This window comes from Trachemys scripta, chromosome 12 (assembly GCF_013100865.1).
Source record: "Trachemys scripta elegans isolate TJP31775 chromosome 12, CAS_Tse_1.0, whole genome shotgun sequence".
Taxonomy (NCBI): Eukaryota; Metazoa; Chordata; order Testudines; family Emydidae; genus Trachemys; species Trachemys scripta.
Genome location: NC_048309.1, coordinates 16,281,361 through 16,300,473, shown reverse-complemented (window position 1 = coordinate 16,300,473; position 19,113 = coordinate 16,281,361). Strand labels below are relative to the sequence as shown.

Here is a 19,113-nt window from a genome sequence, read left to right as displayed (position 1 = left end):
TTGCATGAAAATGGCCACTTCATGCTACACTTGCATGCTGTTGTATTTGTTGGTGCTGAAGTCACTGCTACCAATGATGCACCACATAAAGTAGTAGTACAGGTCTAAACAAACACTGGTGCAGCTGCACTTGATACTAAAGGTGGGTACTAAGTTTTCTAGGGTAGACCAGGCCTAGTTGGTGTAGGAGGACCATCCCATGGATCTTTATCATATTCTGTAGCATTTGAGCATTCCTAGTTTGTAGTTCTTCTGGCTGAAAAGAATAACGTGAATGCCTTTGTGTTGTCTTGAGTCTAGAGCTAGACAGGCTAAAGTGTGTCCCCTCCCCTCTTTCAGTGAGATGGGCTCTGAAGTCTAATTCAGTTTAATTGCTCACATTAACAGTGTAGCAACTTTTAGTTGAAAGGATATTCTACATCAAATCAGACTGTCCATTTTATTGTTAAAGGGGTTGGATGTGGGCTTCAAATTCAGGACAGGTGAGAAGTTGAGAGCAAGAAATTATTTGGCTGTGCTCATGGAAAAATAGATGACCAACACTCCAAGTTTTCTATTTCAGCAGATAAGGCATTGTTCAATTTCCTATTTGGCACCTGTTAACCTTATAATAGCAGGATTTACAGACATATATGATATGGTCACTCGAACTGTAATCAATACTTAACGTCACAAGTTGAGTTGTAATGTGAAATATGGTGTGCACAACTCAAACTTCAGTTCTTCACAAGTATTTAAGAACTATAGCAAAGTGTCTTTAAAATACCCATGCCTGCTCCTTTAGCAGATAAAAACACAATCTGTATTTTCTCTCTGTTTATCAGTACTTAATTACTCAAAGTACCCAACCCCTATATGTTCAGTTTACAGTGAGGTTGGGTTGGTGCTTTGGATAAACTTTGTTCATCCGGAGTGGTAGCCATGGTAGTCTATCAGCAAAAACAACAAGGCGTCCTTGTGGCACTTAGAGACTAACACATTTATTTGCCCAAATAGTCTCTAAGGCACCACAAGGACACCTCCTTGTGTTTGTTCATCCAGTGTTCAGAAACTCTGTATTAAATATAGGTTTAGCCAACAAATCGTAGTTTGATTTCTTAACCAGGTGCAGTAATTTCTGAATGCGCATGAAATACTCTGCCAAGCATCTTTCAACTCACTGTCAGCAGCCACCCTTGAGGCCATAGCATATCCAACATGCTCCTTGTTGGTGTTAATCTAATCTGTCCTATTTTGGAACTATAAAGTCCCAGTTTCTAGGAGTGAGATGGCATTAAAGAGGAGACTTAGCAAGAAGGAGGGATGCCATACAGTTAAGCAAGAGTGGAGGGTGTTTTTGTTTTGAACTAAAGTTTATCCTCAAGTCAGATGAATAGGTCTGATAGATTTGCTCAACCTCCACCTTATCAATTAGTGATGAAAGGTGAACCCAACAATCCATGTCTAAACACAATCAGCCTTGCTTCATTACAATGAATCCCACCGATGATATGTTAAAAATCTCAAACAACTTTCCATGTGAAGGATGCCTGTGATCTACAATACTAATGAAATGTATCCTGGATTCTAATTTCTCCTCCGTTACAAGAGCACTAGCCCTCTGACTATCTGAGGTACTCAGTTGGCCCCTATCATTGCAGTATTTGAGTGCCTCACAATCTTCAATCTATTTATCCACAACTGGGAAGCTGAGGTTCAGCGGGTGTGTCTCCACTGCACTAAAAGACTGGTGGCTGCTCCAGGTCAGCAGACTTGGGCTCATGGGGTGCAGGGCCTGTGGGGTTATAAAATTGCAGTGTAGACATTTGGGTGTGGGATGGAGCCTGGGCTCTGAGACCCCCTTGTGAGGGGGAGGGTCCCAGAGCCCAGGCTGCATCCCAAATGTCTACATTGCAATTTTCTAGCCCTGCAAGTCTGAGTCAGCTGAATGGTCCAGCTACAGCTGTGCCAATTGTCTTTTATCACAGTGTAGACAGACCCAGACAGGCTAAGGGACTTGCTCACGGTCTCATAAGATATCTTATGGTGGTGGAGTAGGGAATTGAAGTATCAAGTTCTAGGCTAATGTCTAGCCACTGGACCATCCTTCCTCTACAAAGGGTGAGTCTGGTTGTGCTGCTGGGCTATTCTCTACCATTCACCCAGCGAGTAAAAAAGCAGAAGGTCCTCTCTGAAAATCACACAGCTGCTGTTTGAGTTTGTGTTGCCATCCAACTCTTCTTGGATAGTGTCTCTCACAGCATCTCCCCCCTACTTCACAGCTGAACTGAGATATAACTTTTCTTTTCCCTCCTTGAGGGTTAGAAAAGAGAAGAGAGTTGGGGGATGTGAATGGTGAAGAGTGGGAGCGATACAGCCTGCGTACCTGCTGAGAAGGGTATTGTTTCCACTACAACAACTGAACTCCTATTACCAATGGGGGGATTTCTTAAACTATTGCACTGGTGTAGAAAAGGCCTTTGGAAAGCTGCTCACTGCTACTATCCAGTGTCTTCAGCAATGGTTTGACTATCTACTGTCAGTTATGCCATCTTCTGCCAAGCAGCTGCGTCCATGGCTGCTAACTCTCCCTTAAACATTTATATCCCCTAAAGTCAACTTCACTGCAAGGCCAGTTGTCAGAAGCCAGAAATGTAGTCCTGCCGCATCCCATAGCCAAACTCAAGTCTGGAACTAGCCTTCCAGGCCTTGTCTGACATAGGGAAAAAAGGTGCTTTATAGGGGGAGGAGGAGGTCATTCAAGAGGGCTCCAGCTTACCTGAGCTGAAAATCCCACTTGCACCAATGTGGACAGTTTTAACCGTTGCCTGGATTTTGGCAGGTCAATTATAGCTTCCTCAACCATGGGTCTGTTGGGGCAACGTTGCTTTATGACTAGATAGCTAGAGTTCACCTCAACCAGCTACATTGAAGTAAAACTACACTTGGCCTTGTCTATAGTAGGGTTTTACAACTGTTAGTAATCTCATCGTAAAAGCTTCTTTCCTAGTATAGGCATGGACCTAGTTAAATGGTGTTGAGTTAATTTGAATAGGAAAGAATCCCCCTTTTTCCTCCTTGTCTAGACAAGGCCTGAGGCTGCGTATGGAGAAAGTATCTTCTGAGTGCCCTACTGCAGTGCTGGAAACTACAAAGGAAGTGGCTGTGAGGAAGGGAAGTTGGGTAGCAGCACTTAAACAAAGGAGCCATTTGTCCATCTGCAGTAGTAGATGGAGCCAAATTGCTACTTTTTAAAACAAAAACACCTTTCATCTGAAAGAGCTTTAGGCTACCTGCTGTCCCAATCTATGCTCAGGACAGCATGGGAGAGGAGCAAGAAGGGATAAAAGAAGTGAAAATGGATGAGATCCACTAAGGTGCTTAAGTCTCATTTTCAGCCATTGCTGTGATCCTCAAATCTGCTCAGCTGCCTAAAGTCTGTAGGAGCCTAAATTCACTCAGTGCCTGAGTTTTTGCAGTGAAAGTTCCCTTGGTGCTTGTTTCTGCCTTGGAACATGTGCACTGCTGCCTCACAGTAGGAGCCTGGGCTGGGGCCCCTAAGTCCTATGGTGATTCAGAAACTGGGAAAGATAGGCATTCAGGTGCCTAATGTGTGGGCAGTGCCAATCTACAGTGCATGTTCAGAGCCTGCCTACACAATTGATGCAAATTCACAGGCAGAGCTCAAATAGCCTGGGGGCAGGAGGGAAAGCAGAGGAGGATATCCCTTTAACTATTAGCTTAGTGTGTAGGGTACTCACCCAGGGATGTGGGAGACCCTGATTCAAACACACCTGATGAGAAGGGGTTTGAACAGGAATCTGCCCCATCTCAGATGAGGCTAGGGAATATTCTGAGGTGGGGCTTCTTCAATCTCACTTTAGTTGTTCCACTTTTAATTAAGTAATTGCATATTATTTGAGCCAGAGAAAGTTAGAATGACTCTATAAAGGGTAGAGCATTCACTTAAGAGGTGGCAGAGCCCTGTTCAAGCCCCTTCTCATCAGGCAGGGCAGGGACTTGAACAGGAGTGGGGGAAGTCTCCCACATCCTGGATGAGTACCCTAACTCGGGAGCTAAAGGTTCTAAAGGTTACAAGGGAGGTGTCTAATAGGCGGTTGGGTGCCTGCATGTTAGGGCCAATCTTTCCGCGGTTCATGACTAACAGAGATAGGGGTGCCTCCCTCCATCTGGGATTTAGGCGCTGAACTCAGAAAGGGTTAAGTACACAACCCTCTCCTCAGCACCTCTTGTTGGCTCTCTGCTTGGCATGCGGCTTTGTGGCTCATGATCAATCACAGATCACACAATGTATTCAGCTGTTCAATACTTTGCAGCTGATTATACCCAACCTCCACCTCTTTCATACTAATTTTAAGACAGTTATGGGGATCTTTTTTGTAAGGAAAAAAATAACTTTTTGCTGTGTTGAGGTGGTCACAGTTGGAGATTTAGCCCCATGACTCCCATTAACATTAATTGTAATTTCATGGTTAAATCCCCATGTTTTGGAGTGCTGGTCCCTAAATTACTTTTTCCATAATGCCCTTTTCTATTACATGGAGAATCACATCACAAAGAAGCCATAATGGCCTCTAAACAGCAGAGGGAGTCCTTGCATTTTAGAGAAACTAGGTGCAGTATCTGCTTTGACCAATATGAACTGAAGCCATATACACATTGCAGGCAGCCTGTCTTGCGGGCCTCTTTTCTGTTAGCTATCATCAAACCCCCTTCTTTAGAGTATTCCTTAGAATCATGCTCCAACGTTTGTTATAACGGTACCATGTCCTACAGAGTTGCAAAGCTGGGTCAAATCATGCATCTAAATAAAAAGTCGATCAGTCTTACGTGATGCCTCGGTGAAGTATTAGAACTTGCTTTTTGTTACGGGAAAGTTCCACTTACAGCTCCAGCCCCTCAGCACATGGCAGTCACTGTAAGAGTTCTGCTTTACAACAGGATTTTTTAAATGACCTCCTATTGAGCAGGGAACTTAAAAATGAGAAAATCCTAAATAGATAATCTAGCTCATCCTCTGGCTAATGCTGGATTTCTCCCTGTGCTTTATTAACAGGACTAGCATTTCTGAGCTGATGGAGAAGAGGCTGTTCACTTCTTAAAAGGAAACCACTTAGTGAGGACTGGTAACAAAGTCCCCCCAAAAGGGCAGGCTATCAGCACCACCCACTCAATAGGTGCAACGAGCAAGTGATGGGCAAACCCTGAGCCTTAGAGGCTATTAGGAAAACAAGGGAGCCACTATAGACAGCCTGAAGGTGGACCTAGCAACAGAAAATCAACACAAATGATGCACCCAAGGATGTTCTTTGCACCTCTTTGATTTCCACACACCATCAGGCAAGGTAGTGGATCTTGCCTGGGTGACTTGCATTCATTCTGCAGACTCCTAGCAGACCTTCAATGATAATTCTATCCAAAAGCTATTTGACTTCAGGACAATGAGTCCAGGGATGAAGTTAACCCAACATTTTTCACTGCCTTTTCTTTTTGTTTGTGGAGGGCCCAAACCATTACCCATGTGCCCAATGGCAAGCCACTCCTCAGCTGAAGTCAACAAACCTGAATGAAAGGAGTGACCACTGCTGCTACTCAGCCCGTTTGCTTTCACCTGCCTCCTAGCCGAAAGCAAGGTCTGTAGAACAGCAAAAGGCTAGTGCTGGATGCAGAGGAGAGAGTATCTACTGTGCCATTAAGGGATTCCCATCCTGTTCTTTCCCCTTCCTTCCTCAGCCATTACAAGACTAAAGCCAATAGCTCTGTTAGAACCAGCAGGAACTCAAGACTTTTACAGCAGATGACTGGACCGGTGCTGTCAAGTTTTACAGCAAAGGGGAAATGTAACTAATTTGAGAGGGGAGACGGTCAGTGTGAGGTAGGAGCAAAAACTTTGGCTAAGCCTTTTAAAGTGAAAAATGATTCTTCTCTATAGTGCCAGGAAACCTGGGCTCTTCTCATTCTCCTTTGACAAGCTGGCTATGTTTGCCAGCCTCCCAATAACCCATGCCTAGTGGCGAGCTGAAACATCTGCGGTATGGCCATAACCCCTCACCCCAAACTGTAAGTCAGTATCCACTTGCATTAAAGCGCCAGTGGCAACTATTCAAATAATCATCGCGGGGGTGGGGTGTGTGTGTGTGTGTAATTGACCACTCTTGTATATGGAGGCGAGGAAAGAGGGACCCCAATGAATTCGGAGAGAGTAGGAAACCGCTCACATTAAAGATCTGTGTATTCTGAACGGCCCCAGTGTTTTGTCGCTGATTCTAATTATCCGCCAGGAACGAAAGAAGCCCAAGCCAAACCGATCAGAGCAGGTGCACCTCATCGCCACCTCGGGGCGCCTGGGTAAGGACTGTCGGCTTCTACAGCTCACCCAAGTCCATGTTTCAACTTGCCGACCGCAGCCAAGGTGAGCATGTTGAGAAGCCAGGAACGCTCTAGGGCTTTGTTCATTACGGATGGGAAATACCAGGGGTCTGAACTTTTCCTGTAAGAAAACAGAATATTCCTCACTCTGCGGGTTGCAAAGCTCCCTTTCCAAACGCGCCCCGAAGCGGTGCCGGGTTGGAGTCTGCAGCCAGAGTGAGACAATAGCCCTGCCAGAGGTGTGAACTGCCCCAGTTCTTCTCCATGGGGAGTTGGAGGGACACCATCAAATTTAACACCTTCCTGTCTGGAAAGCTTTTGCCTACTGCTGTGACAAGTAACACTCACCCTTCCTGTAAAGGAACAACCTCAGGGAGCGGGAGAAATAGCTTCCTCTGGTTTTGTGGGTAGCGCATTTGACAGCGTTTTCCGTAGGTCAGTTTCACAGGTTTCCCTGTTGGAGTAGATTCTTCCGTTGCTTGTGGGAATCTTTTCACAGGTACATGAAAAAGGGGAGAAACTTAAACCAACAACAATAGGGACATTTCAATCGTAAAATTAAAATCGACAAAAAATGGCAGGAGGACCTCCTAGGCAGGGCTACTACCTAAAACTACCTCCTAGGCAGGGCTACTACCTAAAACTGGCTTTCAAACGGCCGAAAGGTTGGCTGGTGCCTGAGGGTAACCTGTCTACACTGCTAACTGTTGCGTTGCTGGTTGTTTTAGCTGCACCATCAGTCGGTTCTGGGTTCATTAGGACAGCATGGGCCGGGTTTGGGTTGGATCTCATCGTTTCATTTTTAAATCGGACCCCCTGCGCCCCGCGTACAATCCAGAGCAAGAGAATCTTGTGCGTCTATGTCAGCGGTTGCATGGCTCTGCGCTACTAGTCAGGTTTTCCTTTTGTTCGTTAGAGGATTCCTCATTAGGGAGAAATACTGAAACACAGTAAATGTTGGCCCAGCACGTGTTCCATTCACCATTGCTGTCAATGAGAACCTCTCTGCTGACTTCAATGGGAGCTGAATCTGGCGGCTAGACACTGATTGACTCAATCGTTACAGTGCATGGATAGACGCCAATTGACGTCAACAGATTTTTGTTTTTTATCAGGGCCCTAATACCTTGGCTAGACAGACAGCTAGAAATAATGTATTCATTAGGAGCAATCAGCAGGATTTACTACTGTTTTCTGGTTTAAACTCACTTTTCAAGTTTTTCTTCAATTAAAATACTTCAGGACTCTGAGGACACATCTGTGCCTACTAAACTTATCCCTGTTAATAACTGCCTCATCCTTATAGTCGGTGCTGCCTGCCTCAAGCAGGATTCCTGTTTCATGAGATGAAGATGCCTTTGAAATTCATTAGAGGTGCACCTGAGCAGGGGTCAGACTTTTCCTACCTTCATGGGTGTTTGCATCTGGAATTTCAGTGTGGGGGAGAGCCAGGAGGATAGGATCTGAACTCAGGGGAAGTGGGTCGGTATTTAAATGGAGGGGGGAGAGAAAAGTGTGCGTTGGTGGGGGTGTTGAGTCAGTCACATGCCTAGATCCATTAAAGAGCCTCTTTATTTCCAAGAAAGGGTGAATTTTAGTAAAACCACATGGTAGAGCATTTGGGGGGTGTCTTCCCCGCCCCCCAAGTGGCACATTTGAGCTGCAATTCCATTTTCCAATTCCTCTGCTGGCTAGAGGAGGATGGGGTTGACAAGATTACACATGGCTGATATAATTAAAGGCACACAATTACACTATGCTTAACTTGATTTCTGAAATGATTTTCTTTACAATGGAGTTTTCCTTAGATTTTAAGTAGATGACTTGTATCTCTGGCTTCAGGCAATGCTGGTCTGTATGTCTGACACCCTCTAGCATATCATCACACTTGTGTGTTTAGCTTTAATCCAGTCACATCACCTTGGTACCAGCCAAATGTCTGTAGTATTTTGATTTTTAGATTTCCTTGGACAAAAAGCTTGATACGTTTTATACAAACTATATTTCCCCCCGGGAAACGACGTGCAGTCACTTTTCTAAACCACTCACCTATTATAAATTCTTCCTTGGATCATTTTAACAGTTTTATAACTAACTTTTGAGCTCTTCAAACCTCCCCTTCAGTCAATAGCACCTCACTTTATGACCCTGTAGAACTGTCTCCACCTCCTTTAACTTCTCCTAATTGTGTCAATTTTGACTCACTCCAGCACAATAGGAGTTACTAACTTGAAAGGGCAGTGATCTGGGCCCGATCCAAATCTCATTGAAATCAATGGGAAACTTCAGTGGGAGTCTTGTCCCTGCTTTTAAAGAGGAGGAGGGCTCAATAGGTATTAACTTTTATGGGAGTTTGTTCTGAGTTAGAACTGCAGTTTAGCGCGCTTTTGTTGTGCCTGAGGAAACACACGTACGTTTAAAAGCAATGGAACACACTAGTGGTCAGTTTGGTTGCGGAGGGACCCTGCTGCTCCTGTCCCTATGTTAAGGAGTTCCCAGCTACAGCCATAAGATTAGTGAATCATTACGGTAATAATAGCAAAGTGATTTTTGCATCCTCTAATTTTATTCTAGATTTTGTAAAGTTTTCATTCTATCTCCCTGTATTCAAAACCACGCAAAAAATTATTAAATGCATCAGTCCAATAAATGAAGATTAGAGGGTGGCTAGGGGCGTTATCGTGTCCAGCAGAGGATTCCCAGAGTTGTCTATCTCTTCCCCCATTTGGGTGAAGTTATTAGTCAAGCCATGCGTACACTAGAAAAAAATGCATCGGTTTAGCCATATACCTTTAAAATCAGTCTAGTTAAATCACTGCAAACGCCAAATGTAGATGACTTTAAAGCCAATGTAGACACACTTAAATGGGTCTAACACTTGCTTAAATCGGTTTAGTTTAATAGGAAACTGTTTAATCCGTTTCTCTTAAATTCAGGGCTGTCCCGTTGATATATGGGTTTGTGGCATTAAAAAAATTATTACTCTGTAACAACTTTTCCCTTTTTCTGGTTATTCCTCTCTCCTCCCCACACCCCGATTTTTAAACCCTTTGAATTTGAACCCTTTCAAAATAGCAGCTCATCATGAAACTTGTCTCCTCCAGTAGCAAGGAGAATAAATCCTGATTTATTCGGATCTGAAAACAGTTTTCCTTAGATGCCTGCAGAGGGCGATGCTGACCCAATTTGGAAAGAGCTGGGAGCCTCTGTTCCACGTGGTGGTGCATTTGTTTGAAAAAAGAAATATTTTGTTCAGCAAATAGCGTTATGAATTAGGCAACAACTAAAATCGAATCAATTCAAGGCGTCTGCTCTTGTCCTAAACTGGGCCTGGCGCACAGAACCTTGTTTGGAGCAATGAAATAGATGATGTGTGAGTAGGTTCTTTGGTGATGGCTTTTCACATTAATTTCTATCACCCTGTAAACTCCCATTTTAGTCCCTTTTAGTCTAGCTCGTTTTTTAGTGTCTTGCCTGTCCCACTTCCCCCCCCCCCCCCCCCCCCACCGCTTGATGATGTGCAGATACCAATCTAGCAGCTCTCTAGCTTGCTTCCAGGCCTCCTCACAGACATCTGTACCAACAGCCCAAATTATCCTCCTGGAGCTGGGGATCTAGCCTCGGGCTGAGCCCTCTTCAATCCCCACTTGCCCAGGGCTTCCCCGGCCCGCACCTGCTGTCCCTGGAATGCAGAGGGCGCAGGTGGCATCTGGTTGACACGTGTGAGCTTGCAGCCTGGGAGAGGAAGCAAAGTTCACCAAAGAGACAGGAGCTGTCTTGAAATCTGTGCTAATGCCTCCCTCTGTAGCAGCTCTTTAAAGACATGTGCTGCTTTGGGGACCTAAACACGCAGCTGGGCCTGAGCACAAGCGCAAGTCTCTCGAGAGAAACCCCTTCTTTCGGGACAATCTGCGAAAGCTGGACCCAAACTGGACCTCACTGGGTGCGTTCTGTGAGAGAGGTCCCAGCTAGAGGGGCTGGGCCTGGGATTTGGTTCTGCTTCTGGTGGAGGGAAGAGCCAACTGTGATGTTCAAAGGCGGTCTGGATTGAAACTTCCCCAAAGTCTGTCCATGGCAGCGCGTGGACTGTGTCCCTAGCCAGGACAGGGATCAGAGGCGGAGAGCATGTCTGCCTATTGCTTGAAACCTGAGAATAACTGTGCTAAAGGGTGGAATTGACAGCAATAGAAAGGAGCCTCCTTGGGCACCGTCAGCCTGACTCTGTGCGTCTCCCATTTAGTGCTTTGCAAAGGCGCCTCTGACCGGTAACTCGGGGGGCCCTAATTGCTCTTCTCTGTGCCCCACACGTGTGGGGGGGCTCTTGCCAGCCCGGACAATGGGACTCAGTGCAGCCGGTCAGCGGGATGGCTTTGCCCGCGCAGGCTGCGGTGCGTGCAGAGAGGGGCTGGCCAGGTCTCTGTGCGGAAGCCTCCCCTCGTCCTGGCCCAGCGCCCTGGGGCTCCGGGAGCTCTGGCCGTGCTGGGACTCCGGAGCTGGGCGAGAACACGCTGCACCTACTGGACCACAGAACTGCAGAGACCCTCCCCGTCGCCGGCCATTGGCTGCCAAGTGACAAGGGGCGTGTCCGTCTCGCCCCCTCCCGGGCCCATATTAGCAGCCGCGAGCTGGTGGGCTGCTGAGGTTGGTTGCTGCAGCCGGGGGACTGGCCGTCGGGGGCGGAGGATTTTAGGGCCAGCGTCCCTTGGAGGCCCGGGTAGCTGGGGAGAGTGAGCGAGCGAAGACGCGCCTGGCCGCAAGATGCCGCGCTCCTTTCTGGTGAAGAAGCATTTCTCGGCCAGCAAGAAACCCAACTACAGCGAGTTGGAGAGTCAGACCGGTAAGTGTCCCCGCCACGGGGGCTGCAGGGGGGCGCTGGGATCTACAGGATGGCGCTGCGGGCTGGGCACGGGGATGGAGGGGGGCGCTGCGGGCTGGGCACGGGGATGGAGGGGGGCGCTGAGGGCTGGGCACGGGAGGCGCTGGAGGCTGGGCACGGGGACAGGAATTGGAGGGGGCGCCGGGAGCTGGAGTTGGAATGGGAGCTGGGCACGGGGGCAGGAGCTGCAGGGAGGCGCTGGGGACGGTGTGGGGCTGGAAAAGGGCACTGTCCGCAGTGCACTGTGACTTCGCCAGGCTGGTGCGCCCCGGGCACGGGAAGCTGCGCGTGTTGCGTCTAGGGCGCCACGCACGTGCGAACACCTCGGGCGTGAGCGGAGCCAGGGGCGCGGCCTGACGGGTACCTGCCCGGGGCTGCGTTGTCCGCGCAGGGGTCTCCCGGAGGGAGCCCGGCATGTGGCTGCTGTCCATGTGCTGGCGCCGGGAGGGCCGGCTGGGCGCGGTGCATGGCACCTGCCTCGCAGCCTGAGTCACGGGCACCCATCGCCCAGGCTGCGCCCCGGGTTAGAGACGCCGCCCCCGCTGATCCGATCGTAGGGTCGCGCTGCAGGGTAATGCCCCGCTCCGCGTACAGCACCTGCGATCCAAGCGTGGCCCGGCCAGGAGTTCTGGGCCCCCACGGCAGCCCCGGGAGCGGAGGGACCCCGCTTTCTTTGCGCGGGTCGCGCTGCTGGGGCCCGATTCTGCCCCCACCCCATTGAGTTGAGTCAGCGGTCCCGGGATCAGGCCCCTCCCCAGCCTTGCGCTCTGAATGTGGCTGCGCATCCTGGGACTGGCTAACCGCCGCCCGCTCTGCTTCTTTCCAGTGATCGTGTCGCCCTTTCTGTACGAGAAGTGCCCCCTGTCCCTCATCCCCCAGCCGGAGGTCCTGAGTCCGGGGGCCTACTACCCCCCGCTTGTGTGGGACACGGGGCTGCTCTCCAACTTCTTCACCTCGGAGACGGAATACAAGACATGCGCCGCTTCCCCCAGCCCAGAGTCCAAGCCCCTAGACCTGACCTCCCTGTCCAGCGAGGAGGATGAAGGCAAGACCTCTGACCCGCCCAGCCCAGCCTCTTCTGCCACCGAGGCGGAGAAATTCCAGTGTAGTCAATGCAACAAGTCCTACTCCACCTTTGCCGGCCTTTCCAAGCACAAACAATTGCACTGTGATTCCCAGACCAGGAAATCTTTTAGCTGCAAGTACTGTGAGAAGGAGTACGTGAGCCTGGGGGCTCTCAAGATGCACATCCGAAGCCATACCCTGCCCTGCGTGTGTAAAATCTGCGGCAAGGCTTTCTCCAGGCCCTGGCTCCTGCAGGGCCACATCAGAACCCACACAGGTAACAGCTGACTCTGGAGTTTCTCCCTTATCTCCTCCTGCTCTTGCCTCAACCCCCAGGCCTGCAGCCTGAGAAGCATCTTATCTGGGGGGAGATAAGGGCTTCCCAAACCCTGGGACCTCTCTCTGTAAAATGTCCTTTAAATACCTTTCTGCTAAAATCACAGGGCAGATTCGTCCTGGGTGTAAAATCAGGGGAACTCCATTCAGTTCAGTTTGCACCCCTTGAGGATCTGGGCGCAGGTGTTCTAAAGAGCACACAGAGAATTAATGTTGAAAGCTTGAGCAGAAATGCACTTTCAGTGACAGTTTTGTGATTTGGGTGTGTTCTCACCCTTCTGTTAACAGCTAACCTGCTTACCTATGCAAGACCGCTCCTGCTCCTCTTCTCTTCCCCCCCCCACCTTCCCCCACTCTTTTTTAGCTCCTGCAGTAAAGTTCACATTATAATCTGCAGTCTTTCCTTCTGCTAGTGTCAGGGTTGTGACGCTGGAGGGAACTTGACCACCTTGATATGAACACTGGCACCCAGCATCCCTTTAATTCTCCAGGCATATGAATCCCTCATGAATCAAGGAGGATAAGCTTAGTTCCAACACAAAAGCATCATTTCAAACCTCATTGATTTTCATTGTTTGGCTAATGGTACTATTGAGCAGGGAGTAGGGGACACTGAAGGCTCATGGTCTGTGTAGGCAGGTGCTTTAATGTAGCAATGCTGTTAGCATCGTGCACCTGTTACTGTAATGCCCCAGGCAAAGCAACAGACTTGCAGCTGCCAGCCTGTTGAAGCTTTTAGCTTTTAATCCAAGAAGTATCACATTTACAATGCATCTCCCTCAGCATCCTTTGTGCTTGTCACAGGGATAGTTTAATTGTTACTTGGCACTGATTTCACACCCTCTTGAAGTACTAAAGATGATGTTTGAAGGAAACTAGAAAGACTTAATTGTGCTTTCTAAATTGAGCAGGCACATTTCTTTCTCCAGCCTTTCTGCTAGGAATTCACCCTGCTTTTCAACACTGGGAGGTGGATGAACAGAAAAGGAAATAGCTATACTCCAGTTTTAGAGCCCTCTGCTTTCAAACACTGCCTGCTGTGACACAATTAATAATAATACTTACTGTGCAAACAGTCAGGTTCAACAACACACCTTCCCATGAAATATTTGTGTCCTTAATTACTTTGTGAAATCGTGGGGTTTTTACCTTTCCCTGGCTTTACTTTTCAGACAATTTCATGTAATTGTTTGGGAATGCTCTTTTTACTACTTAATTCCTAAGTGTAGCATTTTGTCTAAGTGGATCACACACACATACCAATGTACGTGCATTTATACAGAGAGATTTATAAATGCCCTTTAAAATCTCAATAATACTCAGCACTTCTTTTCAAAGAGCTTTTAACAAACTTTGCCCATTGAATGGCTCACTCTTTGATATTCTCCATGTGTTGATGCACTATTTAATTGTGAATGCTTCTCTTTGTTTTATAGGTGAAAAGCCTTTTTCCTGTACACACTGCAATAGGGCCTTTGCTGACCGCTCTAATCTCCGAGCCCACCTGCAGACTCATTCAGATGTAAAGAAGTATCAATGCAAAACCTGCTCCCGGACTTTCTCCCGAATGTCACTACTTCACAAACATGAAGAAACGGGCTGCTCTGGAACTCGTTAAAGGTTCTAAACCCCAAGGACTCTTACATGCAAATACATGTATTGTTACTAGTTTCTATAGGAGGTAGTTTCCTTCATATTGCCATTACAGTGTCTATGAAGCCCTGTATATCCAGCTGCTTTGGGCCTTAAATGATATTTTTACCATGCTCTTCATCTTTATACCTCTGGCGCAATTTAAAGGTCTGATCCTTCTTCCATTGAAGTCAATAGTGAAACTCTAATTGACTTCTGTCACCACAGGATCAGACCCTCTACTATGATTGACTGCCTTATAAAATGAAGGCATGAAGAGTTTCCCTCGACTCCAGCTAAATTCAGTGGATGCAGGATCAGGCTTATTGATATCAATCTGAGTGTTGCTATAGACTTAACAGGTGCCTGTTGGTTGCTGAAGTCACTCAGCACCTTGCAGGATTGCGCCCTGAACCATGACATACAGCTGGTCTGAAATATATATTACAGTTGTGTGTGTAGTTTTGTTTTATTTTTTTTAATGAAGGACAAAAGCGAAGTGTTAAACATAAACCCCTTCTTCTCCTTGATTGTGTATATGCCGCCTGCAGAAGGTGTAACTATGCAATAATACAGTATCACATTAGTTCTCAAGCAGCTGCTTCTCCCCCAGCACAATGACAATTTGCAATGCCTACAAGATTAACAATGTCCATAAAAGGCATTGGTAGCCATTTCAAACAAGAATCCTGTTTACAGAGCAGCTATGCACTCAAGCACCTGTTAATATGACTCTTAACAACTGCTTTTCAAGAGAACTGTGACTAATAGCAGGCACTTGTCAGATGATACAATGGTGGCTTGTGCAAAGCACTGGCCATTGACAGGTGTGTGCCAAAAGAGCTATTTATGGTTATTGACAGGTGCCTAGTGAATGCATCTTTCTTTGTACATTGTTTTCACACAATCATAACAGAGTATGTTTACATTTCAAAGGTACACTGGTATTTATATTTTTGTGCCACAATTTTGTACTGATGAAACTTTTATATAATTATATACAGTTTATTGATATTCAATAAAATGGTTAATTTATAATATGGTCTTGTGGCTACTTTTTTTTTAAACAGTGAATGCACACTTGAAACTGCAAAAAAAATATATACCAGGGACCAGACTGTGACTCCCACTCATGTGCGTAGACTCCTTGTCAGATTATGTGGTAATAATGGCTCACTAATGTGAACAAGGGGTACTCGCAGTCTGGCTCAAAAACTGATGACAACACTTTAAATTCCTGAAAGCTCTTATGAGCCTATGTAGCTGAAGGTAAATGGCAGTGGTAATCTGACCATAGCACCAGTAGTAGTAATATGTCCTGAATGCCCATGAAAAGGGATAGTACGTGACTGTAATCATGGAGATGGTTTTTTAGATAAAATTTGTGGTGCAGATGCAAAGAGCCTTTGTTAGAGTAAAATTAAAAAGTGGTGCATTTGGGGGAATTACATGATGTCTTAATCACAAACACAGCTTATCCTTTTCTCTTTTCACTTGAGTCAGAGACAGCGGACATGGAAAAGACCTATTAGGTCATCTCCCATCCACCAAACAATGCAAGAATGTTCTCAGAGGTTATTTTCTAGTGCTCTTTTCCCAGAAATATCCCAATCACTTCCCTTGGGACACTATTCAAGGATCTTAGCCAATGTCACAATCAGAAAGTTTCTCCTGACATCAACCTAAATCTGTACCCTTTGTAGCACTGAAAAGGGGTGGATGACCCTATGACAAGCACAGTGCTGGGGTGCAGGTGATTTGGCTGCCACTGCAGTTTTAAACTTCACGATTTATGGCTTGTTTACACTTGAAAGTTGATTTAGATTGAGGTTGAATGTGAATTTAAAGCATGACAGTTATTCCCGATTAGCTCCACGTGTAGACAAGCCATATTCTGGAGTAGTCTTAGACAACCTAGTGCTGGAAATGCCTAAGTCTTGTCAACACTAGTGCTGCCACCATCATGTTCACTGGTGTGGCTGCACCACAGTGAGAGATCCCAAGCATTGCTAGTGGAGAGAAAGCATATTTAACTTCCATCTATAAAATGGATAATAATGCCCTTTACCCCTGAGGTGGAATTTGGTTCATGTAATGTTTGCAAAATGTTTTTTTTGAGACCCTTGGTTGGAAGGCAAAACAGAATTGTAAATCATTCCTTTCCCTTTTCCTTTGCTGAGCTTGAAATACTATCGCGTGGCAGAGTGGGGTTAATGGGTGACTAATACTATAAATAAATCTGTATTTGCCTGGGTGCCATTTCCATTAATGGAGCCATTTTAGGGGCCCAATCCTTGCACACCCAAAACACTCATTGCAGACTATGGGAATTTTGGATGCTTAAGGAGTGCCAGATTGGTCAGTTAATTGGCTGGAGAAAGTAAATCTATATTTTACAGATTGGCTTTCCTACAGGCTAAATTTTTCATTGCTGTCCCATTTCCCCCACCCACCCAGTTTTCATGATCTCTGAGATATGGTTTTTAAATCAGAAGCAAAAGAGAGATGTTCCACTCCCAGCATTACATGTCTCCATTTCATCTCTTTAAATCATTGGAAGTGGATAAAATCAATTCAGCAGCTTCCAGTCAAACACTTACTGCATAATTTCCTTAGGGTTTCAAAAGGCATTTTTATAAAACAGGAAGATGTGTGGTTATAAAATGGAACAGATCTGCTGTGCAGTCATTCTTTAATTAAGTGCTCACCCAGCATAAACCAACTTTCCCATCTGAGCCTGGCTCGTTACAATCTTTATTACTGAGCAAGGGAGGAAGTTGGGGTTTTGTTGGACTATTTCCCCCCTTTTCCCAACAGGAAACAAATGAAATTAAAAAAAAAAACCCCAAACCCTGTGAAATTAAAAAGAGAGACAGAGAGAGCATTCCACTAATTACTTCCCGCTTTTCATCTATAAAATCCTGGATTTGCAGTAGTAACTAAATTGTTAAAAGGGGAAAAATTTCTAGAGACCACCTTCAGGACTAGGAAAGGAGACAGGTTAGGTCTGGGCATTCAGGGAACAAATATCTATAGAGACACTTTTTGTATGTAGAAGGAGTGTGTGTTATATGTGCTTTGAGAGCCTTGATTGGAAGGTACAAGGTAACGGCTGAGTGTTTTATTTTTCAGTTCTTTGGTACAAGACTATTCAGTTATAATTTTGTTTAGTGTTCTGACTTTGTGTGGGTCTTTAACTAAATATTAAGGGCCATACCTATCTTTGGTCCATGCTTGCCATACTTAGAGTGTAGGGCAGGGGTAGGCAACCTATGGCACACATGCCAAAGGCGGCACGCGAGCTGATTTTCAGTGGCATTCACACTGCCCGGGTCCTGGACACTGGTCCAGGGGGACTCTGCATTTTAATTTAATTTTAAATGAAGCTTCTTAAACATTTTAAAAACCGTATTTACTTTACATACAACAATAGTTTAGTTATATTATAGACTTATAGAAAGAGATCTTCTACAAACATTAAAATGTATTACTGGCACGCGCAACCTTAGATCAGAGTTAATAAATGAAGATGCGGCACACTTCTGAAAGGTTGCCGATCCCTGGTGTAGGCCAAGGATGGCATAGGGCCCAAACCAAACATTTTTGTGTAGTTACGTGAACAAAGAATTCCCCCATTGGTTCACGTTGCATGTACTGTCAAACAGAGTTAAATATGCTGGCCGAGCACCTAGCAATCCTGTTCCATTTTGTTAAGAACATAAGAATGGCCATACTGGGTCAGACCAAAGGTCCATCTATCCCAGTATCCTGTCTTCCAACAGTGGCCAATGCCAGGTGCCACAGAGGGAATGAACAGAATAGGTAATCAAGTGAGCCATCCCCTGTCGCCCATTCTCAGCTTCTGGCAAACAGAGGTTAGAGACACCATCCCTGCCCATCCTGGCTAATAGCCATAGATGGACCTGTCCTCCATGAATTTATCTAGTTCTTTGTTTGGGACTGATGGTTTTTCCTTGCATTTACATCCATTGATGCTAAATCCTGCCTGTGCAGTTGGCTTCAAAGGGATTATATTAAATAATATGAGTAAAACAGACCAAAAAGGGTTTGTTCCATATGGTGTGAAAAACCTTATCTTCTGCAATTCTTGGGCTAAATTGTGGCCTACTCAGCTACATTCCAGTCTTTGGATGGATGATGCAGGGCTTTTAAAATTAAGGGATTGGGGGAGAATAAATACCATTTGAAAACAGCAGAAACAAGGAACCCAAACTCTTTGGAAACACAACAGGCCAGATCATTGGGCCTGCCCCTGTTATAACTATATCCTGGTGTAGAGGATGGGGCAGGGTGTGGCCAAAGCACCTTGCACTTCATGGCCAGTTACTGTTGGTGTAATTTAGAGCAGCCCCTAAGGCTATGTTTACACTATGAACTTTACAGTGGCATAGTTGTACTGCTGGAGCTGCACCGCTGTAAGGTCTCCTGTGTAGCTGCTCTATGCCAGCAGGAGAGAGCTCTCCCACCGGCATAATTAAACCACCCCTAAAGAGCGGTGGTAGCTATGGCAGAGGGAGACGCACTCCCGCTAAAATAGTGCTGTCCACACTGGTGCTTTTGTGGGTGAAACTTATGTCGATCAGGGGTGTGTTTTTTCACACCCCTGACTGACAAAAGTTTTGCTGACCGAAGTGCTAGTGTAGACATAGCCTAAGGCTATTTTAAATTATGCCTAGGTCTATCTAGGATCAGGGAAGTGGCTTAGAACCACCTCCCCTCATTCCCTTGGAATCTATGCTGATCACAGCTCAGCCAGAGCCCTGGGTCTGCCTCGCTATTTTAAAAACATGTTTTGAACCGCAAATAAGACTTTG

The 19,113-nt window shown here is 46.1% G+C and overlaps 1 protein-coding gene across 1 annotated transcript; it reads left to right on the top strand.

Moving 5' to 3' along the window:
- Positions 1-10,983: 10,983 nt before the first annotated feature.
- On the top strand, positions 10,984-15,316 carry SNAI1 (snail family transcriptional repressor 1). The gene is made up of 3 exons (XM_034787866.1): positions 10,984-11,206; positions 12,072-12,587; positions 14,083-15,316. Exons 1-3 carry the CDS (start codon positions 11,128-11,130, stop codon positions 14,262-14,264), a joined length of 777 nt encoding a protein of 258 aa, XP_034643757.1. The 5' UTR covers positions 10,984-11,127; the 3' UTR covers positions 14,265-15,316.
- The last annotated feature ends 3,797 nt before the right edge of the window (positions 15,317-19,113 follow it).

What these genes read in the sequence shown, in the direction of transcription:
- SNAI1 (XM_034787866.1), top strand. Translation starts at nt 11,128, where the DNA reads ATGCCGCGCTCCTTTCTGGTGAAGAAGCATTTCTCGGCCAGCAAGAAA. An exon ending in CGAGTTGGAGAGTCAGACCG is followed by an intron (nt 11,207 to 12,071) that starts GTAAGTGTCCCC and finishes GCTTCTTTCCAG; the next exon opens with TGATCGTGTCGCCCTTTCTG. An exon ending in CCACATCAGAACCCACACAG is followed by an intron (nt 12,588 to 14,082) that starts GTAACAGCTGAC and finishes TTTGTTTTATAG; the next exon opens with GTGAAAAGCCTTTTTCCTGT.